This window comes from Nycticebus coucang, chromosome 1 (genome assembly GCF_027406575.1).
Source record: "Nycticebus coucang isolate mNycCou1 chromosome 1, mNycCou1.pri, whole genome shotgun sequence".
In the NCBI taxonomy this organism is placed as follows: Eukaryota; Metazoa; Chordata; class Mammalia; order Primates; family Lorisidae; genus Nycticebus; species Nycticebus coucang.
Window position 1 is genome coordinate 27,810,310 of NC_069780.1, and position 13,774 is coordinate 27,824,083.

The 13,774-nt window shown below is 38.7% G+C and overlaps 1 protein-coding gene across 1 annotated transcript in view; it reads left to right on the top strand.

Annotated features, from left to right (window-relative positions):
- MTTP (microsomal triglyceride transfer protein) overlaps positions 1 to 13,774 on the top strand; it is a 47,881-nt gene that overhangs the window by 26,099 nt on the left and 8,008 nt on the right. The window contains exons 10-15 of the mRNA XM_053555558.1: positions 1,050 to 1,157; positions 4,401 to 4,613; positions 6,093 to 6,304; positions 8,393 to 8,490; positions 8,586 to 8,707; positions 10,169 to 10,396. Of these exons, the coding sequence (XP_053411533.1) occupies positions 1,050 to 1,157; positions 4,401 to 4,613; positions 6,093 to 6,304; positions 8,393 to 8,490; positions 8,586 to 8,707; positions 10,169 to 10,396 (981 nt within the window). The remainder of the gene's footprint in view (positions 1 to 1,049; positions 1,158 to 4,400; positions 4,614 to 6,092; positions 6,305 to 8,392; positions 8,491 to 8,585; positions 8,708 to 10,168; positions 10,397 to 13,774) is intronic.

Sequence of the window (13,774 nt, forward strand, 5' to 3'; positions counted from 1 at the left end):
GCTGGTCTCAAACTCCTTGCTCAAGCAATCCACCTGCCTTGGCCTCCCAGAGTACTAGAATTACAGGCAAGAGCCTCTGTGCCTAACCTAAGAATATAAGGAGCCGTAGCACATTTATTCTCCTACAACAAAAAACAACCAAAAATAAAAAAAAAACCCTTTCTAATAAACCTTTCCCAATGTATAATTAGCTTTATACAGATATGTAAATAAAGTGTTACTTAAATATATCAAAAATCCTTTCTTACCAACTTAAAAAAAAAGAGCTGCTTAGCTCAGAATGAAAGCTGCATACTGGAGACTCCTGAGTATTCACATTCAAATTGTACTGGACTGTTTTTTATTCATCAGTTGTTAACTGCACAGTAAATACTCTTCACTTAGTACTAATTTGCAATTCCATTTCATTAAATGGTATAAGCTATATGGAAACTTAAAGATTGTGCTTACCTATCATACTACATGGCATAGGACAAAATTTCTAGTTTATACTTTATTAATCGGTTTTAAAAGATTTGTTTTGACTTCAGAAATCTTCATGATTTTTTTATACACCTTGATTGAAGAGATAGAATTCTTCTGATATTAAAAACTTTATATTGGAAATAAAAGCTAGACTTGTCTTTGGACCTAAGACTTCTTTTTTAAATGCATTTATCCACCTATGATTTAATGGAATAGTTCATAGCCTTTTTGGACAAAGGGGGCCATTGAGAATCTAATAAAAGTGATGAAGCTCCTCTTCACCCACATATATAATTTTACAAACTCTTGTTTCCTTTGTTCACTGACTCAATGAATCCAATCCATCAGTTCATACACTCTCCCACGTTAAAAATACCTGAAATGGGGAGGTTCTATTAACTGTTCAATTCAAAGCTAGAGATTGAATTTGTAAATGTCTCAAAAGCAAAATTCTGTGCTTGTAATCTAGAAACATAAAAACATTTCCTCAAGCATGTATTGGTTACTTTGTTGCTTTTCTAAAGGTGTTTCTTGGAAATGTTTATATGTCTTAGTAACCTATTTTATACCTGTCTGGCTAATAGAGTAAGTTCAAAGGTTCTTTTGGAAGCAAGGACATCAGAGAAACTGTTATGATCGTCATCGGAGCCCTGGTCAGGAAGCTATGTCAGAATGAAGACTGCAAACTCAAAGTAAGTGGTTCCACACCACCCTCTCTGATACCCACTGTGCTGCCCAATATGGCACTCCTGCTCTTCTAACCCTATCTTACTTTCACAATCTGCATAGCAATTTTTGTCTCGTAACGTACTTTGCAATTCACTTGTTTATTATTTTATTATTTATTTCCATTCCCTAGAATGTAAGTTCCACGCTAAGATTTATCTTGGTTTTGTTCAACACCAATTGCTTCCAGCTACCTAAGTAATGATAAAAAATAAATAGTATATTAACCTGCCTACCAATGTATGTTTACCATGTGCTCAGTTTTCAGTGGTGCGTATGGTATAGTTCTTGTCTGCAGAAACATATTAGACTCTAAATCTACCTCCTGGAACAGAATTTTGTCTATAGTAACTGTGGTTTGTAGGTTTGGGTTGTGATGGTGGGCATTTAGTTACTTCTTATCACGTAGAACTTTATATTTTAATTTTAATTTCATTTGCTCAAAGCTTCTCTACTTGCCTGAGTGCAATATCAATTTTCGCATCTTTCTCATTAAAAAGAAAAAAGCAAAAACACTCACTTGCTAAGCATAACTAAATTTAGAAAATCCAAATAGATCAATATCTAACATAGCACTTCATTCTATAATGTAAATAGATTAAAGATGCTCGATATATAAAAAGTCTTTTTTTCCTGTCCACATTTATTATGCAGCCAACCTGCAGTCAGCATTTTTTTTCTACCTCAGAAAGACATCACTATATTATTTTGCTTACCAAGTAAGTGCTTATAAGCAATAAGGGAAACATTCTTGAAACCAAATGGTTCCAAAAAAGGCAAGCTATAACTGCAATATACGTGAAATATGAAAAAGATTACTAAAAACAGTGACCTTAAAAATTTTGCATATCAGTTTATTAAATTCTGGCAGAAAAAAGCTTAGTGTTATTTTTATAATAGAAAAAGTTTACTTCTTAGATTTTTTAATTTCCATAATTATTTGAGTAGCTGGTTTACTTTAGTATTTCACATATTAAATATCTTGGCTAAAAACCCATATATAAAAAGATCCACTCATCAGCAGTTATTTAATGAGCACCTACTCTGTGCTAGGCATACGGCCAACCTTTTAATATAAAGATGAATAAAATATTTCATCACCATCAAACAACTCCAAGTCAGTTTATTAAACAGAAACAGGTAAATAATGTTGAAATGTAAACAAAATGCTCTGAGAATACCGAAGATGCTGCATCTTTTTCTATTTGAGAGCATTGGGGAAGTTTTCACCAAAATGGTAATATTTGAGTATAATCTAGAAGCACTCTTCAGTTGAAGAGATCATAGTAAGGAATGAAGGACATTCTAAAAGAAATGCAACAATGTATGAAAAGGCCCAACCCCAACCTAGCTCTGGTATGTTTGGGAACAGTGAGAGCTTCCAGGGGCTGCAGCACGAAATTATATGTTGGTGGGGCTGATAGATAGGGGTGGAGGCACAGGAAAGGGGGGAAAGAGAAGAGAGGTTAAGATGAATCTTTGTTAATGGTAAGCTAAAGAGTCTGGTCTTCATTCTATAGAAGGAAGGGAGACCAGTGCGGTATTTAGGCAGGTGAGCGACATGCTCAGATATTTTATTTAGAAAGAAACAAGAGGATATATAGACTGGTTGTCGGCTGAATTGGAGTCTGAGGGAGACAGAGTGGAAACTACAAATACAAACTAAATGAAGAGCAAGACTTCATTACAATTCTTCTTGTCCTCAGAATATCTTTCATTGAAGTGTACAGTCAGAGTTCTCTGCTCAAAAATGGCTTAGATTCATTGTTTTTTGTGCTCTTCTGTTTAGGTATATTATCAATTTGACAAATACCAATATTTTGTCTATATTTTGTACTTAGAGCCGAATTTCTGATTTAGGTTTGTTTCTATTTGAGTTGAATTTGGTAATTTTCTATCCTTTTGATTTAATTTTATTTCTTGACTATGTAAAATGGTTTAAAAGTCAAAATTGTATTTTTTTTTTTTTTGAGATAGAGTCTCACTTTGTCGCCTTTGGGGTGGATTGCCTGAGCTCACAGGTTCAAAACTGTACTTTTAAAGCCTTCCTCAAAGAGGTCTCCTTTCCTTCCCTAACTTTTCCCTGTCTTCTCACCTATCTCTTTAGTTTGGGGAGTTTTTTTCTTATGTTTCTTTTTGAAACAGTAAGCAAATTTTCACACACAAACACACATTCTTATTTCTTTTTATTTTCTTACATAAGATATAGCATTCTGTATACTTTTTTGTATCTTATGTTTTCCACGTAACAATATAACCTGGGAATCACTCCATTCTGGTTCACAGAGCTCTTCCTCATTTCTTGCTACAACAACTGCCTCACACTGCTTCCTGCTTATAGATGCGTTTTAGTCAATGTCTCCCACACATGGTCATGTAGGTCATTTCCATTATTCCTTTTTTTTCAGATTAGGAAAAATACCTTTCCTGATTAAAGAACATATTTGGAAAGTACCTAGCAAACTACCTGCCACACAGAGGAAGACATTTAAGAAATATTTTTGTGTCTCTCTCTCTTTTTTTTTGAGACAGAGTCTCACTATGTCACCCTTGGTAGAGTGCCATGGCTTCATAGCTCACAGCAGCCTCAAACTCTTGGGCTCAAGCGATTCTCTTGCCTCAGCCTCCCAAGTAGCTGGGACTACAGGCGCCCGCCACAACGCCGGGCTATTTTTTGGTTGCAGTTGTCGTTGTTCTTTAGCAGGCCCAGGCCGGATGTATGTGGCCTCCAACGTTGGTGTATGTGGCTGCCCTACTCGTTGGTGTATGTGGCTGCCCTCCACCCTTTTGTCCCTTTTGGATACCCTTAATATCCTTCTCTTGCCTGATTGCATCGGATAGAAATTCTAGCACTATGTTGACTAGCAATAGTGATAATGGACATCCTCATCTGGTTCCAGTTCAATGCAGAAATGCTCAGTTTTACTCTGTTCAATATTATATTGGCTGTTTGTCATAGATGGCTTGGATCAGTTTAAGACATGTCCCTATAGATGCCTATTTTCTTAAGTGTTGTTAGAAAAGGATAATGAATTTTGCGAAATGCTTTTTCTTACTTCTTTTATTTAATTGATCACCTCAGTCAGGCCACCAATGCAAAACTTTCTACAACATCAGGTTGTCTTCTTGTACCCGAGCATAAAGCCAGTCTTGCTCAAGTCTTGTTTTATGTATGGTCGTGTATATATCTGAGGTATGTGATCTTTTAGGCAGTAGTTGAAGCTAAGAAGTTAATCCTGGGAGGACTGGAAAAAGCAGAGAAGAAAGAGGACATTATGATGTATCTGCTGGCTCTGAAGAATGCCCTGCTCCCAGAAGGCATCCCACTTCTTCTGAAGTATGCAGAAGCGGGAGAAGGGCCCATCAGCCACCTTGCCATTACTGCTCTCCAAAGATACGATGTCCCTTTCATAACTGATGAGGTAAAATCATCATGAACATTTGCAACGTTACCAAGGAGAAGAAAAGCACACCTGAATATGAGTCAAATGCAAACTTCCTCTCAAGTCATTCCATTTTTTCTCCCACTCTGTTTCTTCTGCTTAGAAATAACTCTTACATTGCATTTAAGGCTAATCTAAAGCAGCCTCACATTTTAAATAGATAATGCCCTATATTTTTAAGCACAAATATTGAAGCATTATTATATTTTAAGAAACAAATTCTTTGTAGAAATATATTTACTTTCATCAGTTTTAAGGTCAATTTTTAAAACTGTTAAATTTTTCACCACTAAAATATTCTGTCTTAAATACGACCCTGTTTGTTCCTACCCCTACAATTTCAGGAAACCATATAAACTTCAGGATACACTATTGCTGAGAATGGTGTTTCTGGTTTGCCAGCTATGCTCCTTCCTTCAGTTTTGTGTTAAAGTCGTGGCAGCAAAGCACATGGGTTAGGGGGACGGGCTCTCGAGAAAGACAGACCTATGTATGAATTCTGTCCGGGCCCTTTCCTAGTTGTTTGTTCTGGGGCAAGTTACTCAACTTCTACATACCGGTGAGCAAAGCCAAGATTTAAGGGAGAAAGAGGAAGGCAGAGGGAAGTGGAATTGAAAGAAATACTTATAAATGCTTAGTCTGAGCCCCCCACACTACATATCATTAGGCAAAGCTAGTAACCTATGCAATTACTTAGTGCCACAGAATGTAATTATATTGGTACATTTTCTTTGATGTTAATATTTGTTTTTTTTTTTTTAAGATTTTAATGTATTACCTGTGGACTGTGGGTAATAATGGTGTGCCAAGTAGGTTTATCAAATGTAACAGATGCAGCACTGTGGTATAGGATGCTGATAACTGGGGAGGCTGAACATGTGTGGGAACATAGGGTACGTGAGAAATCTCTGTAACTTCCTCTCAATTTTGCTGTGGACCTAAAACGACTCCCCTCCAACCCCCCCCCCAAAAAAAATGCTCATTAATTAAAGCAAACAGGAAAAGGGAAGATTCTCAGGTACTGCACTGTAAGGAAATATGAGTTCCTATAGTCCCCTCTCCTTAGAGCCCCATTGCCACATAGTATCACTATTAGTGAGGTAACACCAGCGTATGCTGCAGTGACATGTACCTCAAAATCTCAGCAGTTTATCAAAAGTATTTCTCGTGCTATACCTAATGTGGGTAGGGGACTATGTGGTCCTGAGTTCACTACAGGTGGGGAATAAAGAGATGGAGAAAGCATATCAGTTCTTAACTGCCTCAGCCTGGAGGTGACCCACATGGACTCTGTTCCTGGTCCATTAGTAGGAACTAGTCACATGGCTTCAACTTAATTGCAAAGGAACTTGGGAAATATAGCACACATGTATATTTTTATGATCACTTGCTATTCCTGCTACCATATCAATTTTAAAAATCTAAGTTGTGCCCTAAGTTTGAACATCTTATAAACAGGTAAAGAAGACCTTGAACAGGATATACCACCAGAATCAAAAAATTCATGAGAAGACTGTGCGTACTACTGCAGCTGCTGTCATTTTAAACAACAATCCATCCTACATGGAAGTAAAAAACATACTGCTTTCTATCGGGGAGCTTCCCAAAGAAATGAATAAATATATGCTCGCCATGGTTGAAGACATCTTACGTTTTGAAATGCCTGGAAGGTACAATACATTGCACGTGTGTCTCTGCTTTTTCAAGCTTCTTTATATGTCAGTGTGGTACATGTGTAGGCTGTTGGTACCGATGTGGTCATTACACTGGATTATGTTAAATAAAACCAAAGAAAGCCAAATTTCCAATAAGAAGGCTGTTCAGTGAGTCGGATAAAACAACTTCATTTTGGCATTATGATTTGAAACCATGGGTGTGATTTTTACTCTGGGTGTCCTGCTCAGTCTGGTAAATATATATTGCCAAATGTTTTAAAATCTAATTGCACTTTCAATAGGACCATTTTTATAGTTTGCACAACAAAATGAAGTAAGTTCTTTCCAAATGGTCCTTCATGTTAATGTTCCAAGTGTGAGGGATCATTGAAACCTCATTTATCACAATCAAATGAATTTGCCGTTTAAGTTTACAACCTTGAGCTTGGCCCCCGTTTTAAGACTATTCAAGGTCTGATGAGTGTGATCAGCAGACTTCCTCACTTTCAGTTACTCTTAGTGGATTAACTTTCTTCTGCTTCCCACGCCTCACCTCCCAGATTCCCTGATGTCGCTCTGCAAAGTTGGCTCTCCGAAACCTCCTTCTCACCAGAATCAGAGGGCCACAGAAGGAATTTATGGTTCCTCTGAGTTACATGCACTACCCCCAGAAAAGATCAAAGTTGAGCATATCCCATAGAAAAGGAAAACAGAGATCAGCAGGGGGGAAAGGAAAGAGAAAAAGATGAAAAAAGAGGACAGTAATAGGTCAAAGGAAAGAGAAGCAAGAACTAAAAGATTGAAGAAATAAGCAACAAGGGAGTGAGCAGAACAGAGGAAAGAGCAGGGAAGGGGGCAGGTGAGCACATGGGAGAGGGAGCAGGGTCCGAATGGACTGGACTGTGGAGGGGATTCTGGGTGTACTTCTTGCCTTTGTCTTGTGAATCCAGCAATTCTTTGAACAAGAAAGGAGAGAAAATGGGGTAGGAGAGCATCCTGGGAAATAGGAGGAAGACATTGCCCACATTATGGGTGAAAGTCCCAGAACTAAAGACATCAGAGTGGGGAGAGCTACTAAAGGCCGACTTACTTGGTGTCTCTCCAGTGTGGCAGTCTGTCTCCTGACAAGTAGTGTACAGACTTGGCTTGCCCCTGTCAGTGGCAGGAAGCTCACCACCTATAAGGGAACAGGTCCCAGTCTCATCATTATATCTTTGTACTAACTGAAATCTTCCTACTTTGTATTGGCTCTGGTTTTATCCCTGGAGCAAAGCAGAACATGTAGAGTCATTCATCCATCTGAAGATCCTCCGAGGATTTGCAGACACGTATCACGACCCTCTTCATCTTTTCCTTTCTAGGCTAAAATCATATAACCTAGTGATATAAGGAAACTTATAAGGTTACTATTCCCTCCTCCCAACAATTTTCTACCTCAAACCAAGGTTCAGATTTCGTTAGTTGATTATTCTGATGTTTTGCCATTTTGTCATAATTTTGTTATTGCTGATGTTATCAGTATTATGTGATCATATGTGGAACAATCTCAACACTAATTACCTCGATAAGACAGAGACACAGAGTGAGGATGGAGACTTACTCCAGAGAAAACAATAGTTCCTTTATGGGGTTTTACTGGATTCTTTTCATAATTGAAAACAACACAGAGAAGAAATATTGGAAACCTCCTGTTATAGATCATTAGGCAGTGAGAACATTAGACGGAGTAGGAAAACATTTAAAGAAATAATGCACAACCTTCCCAGTTTGGCACAGCTTTGCTTAAATGTAGGTGCTACTTAACAACAGAACCATGGTGATTCAAGGAACATGTGCTTAACTCCTAAGGTATGACGGCCTAAGCCATCTCGCAGCTGGGTATCCTCGCCTTGCCAAAAATGTCAAATATCTGCGTAAGGAAGGGGCCAGTCCTGATTTTGACCCTGATATGCCAGCTGGCACCTCCCCTGGTGTTGGACAGGCATGAGGAAAACTTGGCATCCTCTTCCTTCCACTGAGGATTTGGGGTGTTTTTTTTCCAACTTCGACTTGGGAAACAGCCACTGCCATGAATGTGCAGCTTTTTCTTTCTCCATGTTGCAGCAAAATGATCCGTCGTGTTTCGAAGGAAATGGTGGCTCAAAATTATGACCGTTTCTCCACCAGTGGATCCTCTTCTGCCTATACTGGCTACATAGAACGTATGTAAACCAAAAAGGGGTCCTCCCCTGATGCCCCGTCCCCAACCTGGCATTGCTAAGGCTGTTTTTAAGTTGCAGTTATTTTTTGTCATTAGGTAAACCCCACTCCGCATCTACATACAGCCTAGACATCCTATACTCCGGCTCTGGCATTCTAAGGAGGAGTAACCTGAACATCTTTCAGTACATTGGGAAAGGGGACCTTCACGGAAGCCAGGTAACTCCCTGCCCATGAAATGAGCTTAATCAGTTAGGTAAGAAAGTAGTCTGAGGTAAAATAAAAACAAGACTTTTGGTAACACTTCAGAATGTACCAGTTAGTGATGGTATCTGTCTTATTTTCCCCATGATTCCATTCTCTGTAAGAGGCTGTATAGTTTATAGTCTTAGGGAAAATTTCAGACAGGATCTTGATGCTGAAGTGATTTGATTTACTGGACTCACCAAACATCCACTTGTCTTCTCAAAGGCACACATATTTACATAATTGAAGTTGTGCCAGCATTTCTCACATAAACATTTTTTAATCATATCTTATTTCTATTCACAGATATATTCCTTAGGACTCCCCTCAAATATTTCATTCTAGAATACATTTTCCCTTTCTGGGTGTTTCTATGAAGAGGTTGATTTCCTATAGAAACCCCCTCATAAGAGAATATGGCTCTTTAAAGAGGCAATCAGTATTTTTCCAATACTGCTAGGAGAGAAAAGAATACATTTGACAACTGGCTGACTTTTGTCCCTTTAGTTTTATGCAAAAATTAGTGATGATCTATAAAGTCTTTCTCATTATGACAAATGCTTTCTTTTTAGCTTTTGTGCGTATTAAATTTTAACTTTGTAAATAAAGTCATGTAAGCTGTAAAAATGATCTAGTGCTGTGAAAACTAGAATTCTTATCGATTTTATGTTCTTACACCCTTGGATAGTGCAGTACCATAGTCAGAATACTATGCCCTTCTGCCCTGAGGAATCACCATTTGTTTTCTGATATGCATTTTGAAATGCCAAACACCCAGGGATTAAGAAGCTGGGTACGGCAAATGGAAAATACACAAGATCCCTTTGTATGGGAGAAATCAGGGCTTGAAAGCCCCTCCATGGTATTCATGTCTTTTTTTTTTTTGGCTGTGGAGAAAAGTTGATGTGAGTCGTGGCTTATAGAGTACTATAATTGACTGTGCCAAATGGAGATGGACTTTCCATCTCCTTTCAGAGGCTTACTGAGATAGCTGATCCATTATGGATGACGGTTCTGGAGACACTGAACATCTCTAGAATGGCAGCATAAAATGGAAAATTCATGGTCTATATAGTCGGAGGGGTTCGAGTCATGCCTCTGCCATTTATTAGCCTGGTAAACTTGAGCCTTTGTTTTGTTTTGTTTTTTATGTTTGTTTGTTTTTGTTTTGTTTTCCTCATCTACAAAATAGGTAAAAATGTGTGCCTCCATGGAGAGCTGTGAGGATTAAATGGGGAAAGTAACTCATCTTACATTCAGGCATAGAGGTTTTTGTCTGTCATTTATTTTTGTTTTTGCTTTTGCCTAGCTGCTGTAGATATTTGAGTTTTTGAACCCTAGAGAAGTTCTAGCTGTTACTCAGAAGTCTCACCATCATTTACAGAGCAGGCAGGGAGCTTGTGTCATGAACGTTATGTTGATTTTTTTCCCTAGGTTGTCATTGAAGCCCAAGGACTGGAGGCCTTAATTGCAGCCACTCCCGATGAAGGGGAGGAGAACCTTGACTCCTATGCTGGCATGTCAGCTATCCTTTTTGATGTCCAACTCAGACCTGTCACTTTTTTCAATGGATACAGTGATTTGATGTCCAAAGTGCTGTCTGCCTCTGGCGACCCTGTCAGTGTGGTGAAAGGACTTGTTCTGCTAATAGATCATTCTCAGGTAATTCACTCAGTCTGTAAGTATGTGAGGCACATTTGAAATGTGCTCTGCCCTTGGAGCATTCCACCCATCATGGAGCTCAACATTTGAAGCACTTGGCCCTCCTAGCATTGTTGCCCTTTCTCCCTCACTACAGATTTGTTGCGTTTTTATTGCATTTATTAGCTGATTAAGGGGTCTCTTTTCTTTGAGGCAAGGAGAAAAAAAAATTTTTTTGAGATAGAATCTCACTTTGTTGCCCTCCTGGATAGAGTGCCAGGGCCTCATAGTTCACAGCAACCTCAAATTCTTGGGCTTAAATGATCCTCTTGCCTCAGTCTCCCAACTAGCTAGGACTACAGGTGCCTACCACAATGACCGGCTACTTTTTAGTAATGGGGTCTTGCTTTTGCTCAGCCTGGTTTCAAACTCCTGAGCTCAGGAGATCCACCTGCCTTCCAAAAGTGGCCTCCCAAAGTGCTAGCATTATAGGCGGGAACCACTGAGTCTGGCCAAGGAGAAAATATTGACACCAACAGAAACAAGAAATTGTAGGAAAAGGCTAGGCTACAAGAGAGTAGAAATGGCATTGTCTCCTCCCTTGGCTTTCCTGGGCACAAGGGCTTAGATGATATTTGGTGACAATGATGAAGACCCATGTAGTGTATCATTTGGACCCTGGCAAATTAGCAGAGGCACAAGCAACCATGGACATAAGCCACATCTTTCATGGAAACTCTTTGCCCAAAATTCTCATGTTCATAAAATCTTAAAAAGATTTTTCATTCTTAGATAAAAAGAGTACTTTCATTCACTTACACTGCTTTTTGCTTCAAAATGCTTTTCGATTTTCTTTGGCCCCAAATCTGTCAATATTATACTAAAGACTTATAATACCACCTTCCGTGCAGTAAGACTTCAGTGGTCAAGATACCATGGATTTTCTGAGAAATCCAATTGGATTTTCTGAGAAACAGAAGAGGGTGAATCTGAATAACTTTTGAGTTTGAATTAACTTTTGATACTTAAAATCTTTTTCTTTAATGGGCTGATTTATTTCCTGCCTCACTGAGCACAGCAATATTAAATAATGAAGTATTTACTAAATAAAGTCTTTGGGGAATCAGAGTGATCACTGTGCACTCTAATTCATACTTAGTATATTGAAGAGATAAAAGGGGTTGAATTCAAAATTTATAGGCTATAAAGTTTACTTGGGAAGTTTGCTTTGGTGGTTTAATAAATTCATAAATAATAAGATAGGTTTGAATTTTGCCTCCACTCTCCTTATTGTGTGTTCTTGGGCAATTGCTTAATAGGTTAAAGCTATGCTTCAGTGCTACTGAAGTGAGGCACTTAGAACAGATGATCTAAAGATTTTTATCAGATTTGTTGTTAATTTGAGGATTCTGATTTGTTAGGCTCTGGATATGAAATCATAAATTTTAAGAGTTGGGAGAGACTTTAGACAGTGGACTATGTTAGAACTCCTCTTAGAACTGTGTTAGAACTCCTTCAAAACCTCATTCATTGGAACTAATATTAATCCTCCATCTTTATAATAACTTCTATCAGTTCAAGATAGCTGTATATAACAAAAACAGAAAACTTAACAAAATAGTTTGATTTTTATTCTACATTAGAATTTCACAGTGTACAATTCCATTGCACTACTACTGGAAGTTGGCAGTCCAGGGTTAATATGGAATCCCTAAGCTATCATCAGAATCCAAGATCTTTTTCTGCCACTCAGCCTTCCTTACCTGTGGCATTTGACCTCACACTTGTCACCTTGTGATTAGCAGCTGACTGCTCCACCTCTAACACCACTTGCTCATTCCAGGAAGGGAGAAAGGAAGAGTAAGGAGATCCAGAGTCTGACACTTTTTCAAGAACTTTCTGGAAACACTGTCTGGAATGTTAGGGACCAGAACTGTGTCACATGGCTAGGTCTAGTGACAAGGGAAGCTGGTAAATATACTTTTGTAATAGGTGTGTGGACACTCTAACCGAAACTGTATCTCTGTCAATATAGTTGGAGAAAAGATCAACCAGCAGTGCTTCTCAGATCCTTTAACCCTGAAATCATACATGAAAAATCAGTTCTCAGATTACATTAGAATTTCACATTGCACAATTCCGTTGTACTTTTAATGCAATGGTCTTGTAAAGGCAGCCCAGAGTGCTGAGGAAGTAGTCCACATTTTAAGACACAGAGGACAGTTCACCACCACCTGTGTGAGCTCAGCTTCCCATTAACCCTCCCATTGAATCAGGGTATAAAACTGTTCTTGCAAACCTAAGTGGTAATGTGGATCTGGACCAGCAAACTTGTTCTGTAAAGGGCAGAAACTAAACATTTTAGACTTTGCAGGCCACATGATCTCTGTTGCAGCTACTCAAAGAGTAAATACAGCCATCAGCCATACATGAACAAATGAGTATGACTGTGTTCCAATCAAAGTTTATTTACAAAAACAGCCAGTGGGCCAGACTTGACTACTCGTCATGCTTTATCAAGCCCTGATCTAGATGATCTTGTATGGGTTTTCTATTTGTTAAACTAGGGCACCTAACGCAAGGCATATTCTGTGAGAAAGATTGACCTCTAGCTTTCAAACAGAATCCAACATCTGTGTGTGTCAGGTTGGAGTATTCGGGAGATCTAAAGTTATTATACAATTAAAACTGTCTGAGCCCCTCTGGACATGCAGTAATGCCATCCCAGCTTCAGAGACACATACCACTCTAGGTCAAGTGCTGACACTGAAGGAAATGTTGGCAGTGGTGGCCTCTTACAGCCACCAAGGCAGATGGAATTACTCTGTGCTTGCTTGCTCTCTCTCTCTCTGGCTAATTGGATTACTCCTCAAAGAAGGATGCCCGTTAAAGTCAATTTAATAAGGGGAGTCTCATCAGCCAGCAAAGAACATATTTTCCTAAATGGAAGCAATGAGATGAGTTGTCAAAATGTCAAGGTCTGAGTTATAAGAAACTTACGGGGTCTAAAGGATCAAACGGATCACATTAGCTACAAAGGCAAAGTGCTAATGTCTTGTTCTAGTTCATAGGCACAAACTTAAATAAATATGTACTCCAGGTAAAACAGGACTTTAGCCTGTGCCTTCATCTTTTCTTTGCAACATTTCTCAGAACAAGATTTCTTGCACATCAGGAAACAGAAACAGAGTCATGAGTCTGTGATAGCCAAGTATTTTAGTAGAAAAGTCTCCACCCTAGAGACAGTCTGAGTATTTATTTGGCTTCTGGGTGTGGCCTCTGAGCCTGATTTTGCCTTTCCATCTTCAGATGTAGCTCCCATGGAAGACTGGTGTGAGTTACATGAGATGCCAAGTGCAGAGCAGTAGGTGTTCAAAACCATCAACTCCACTTACTTTG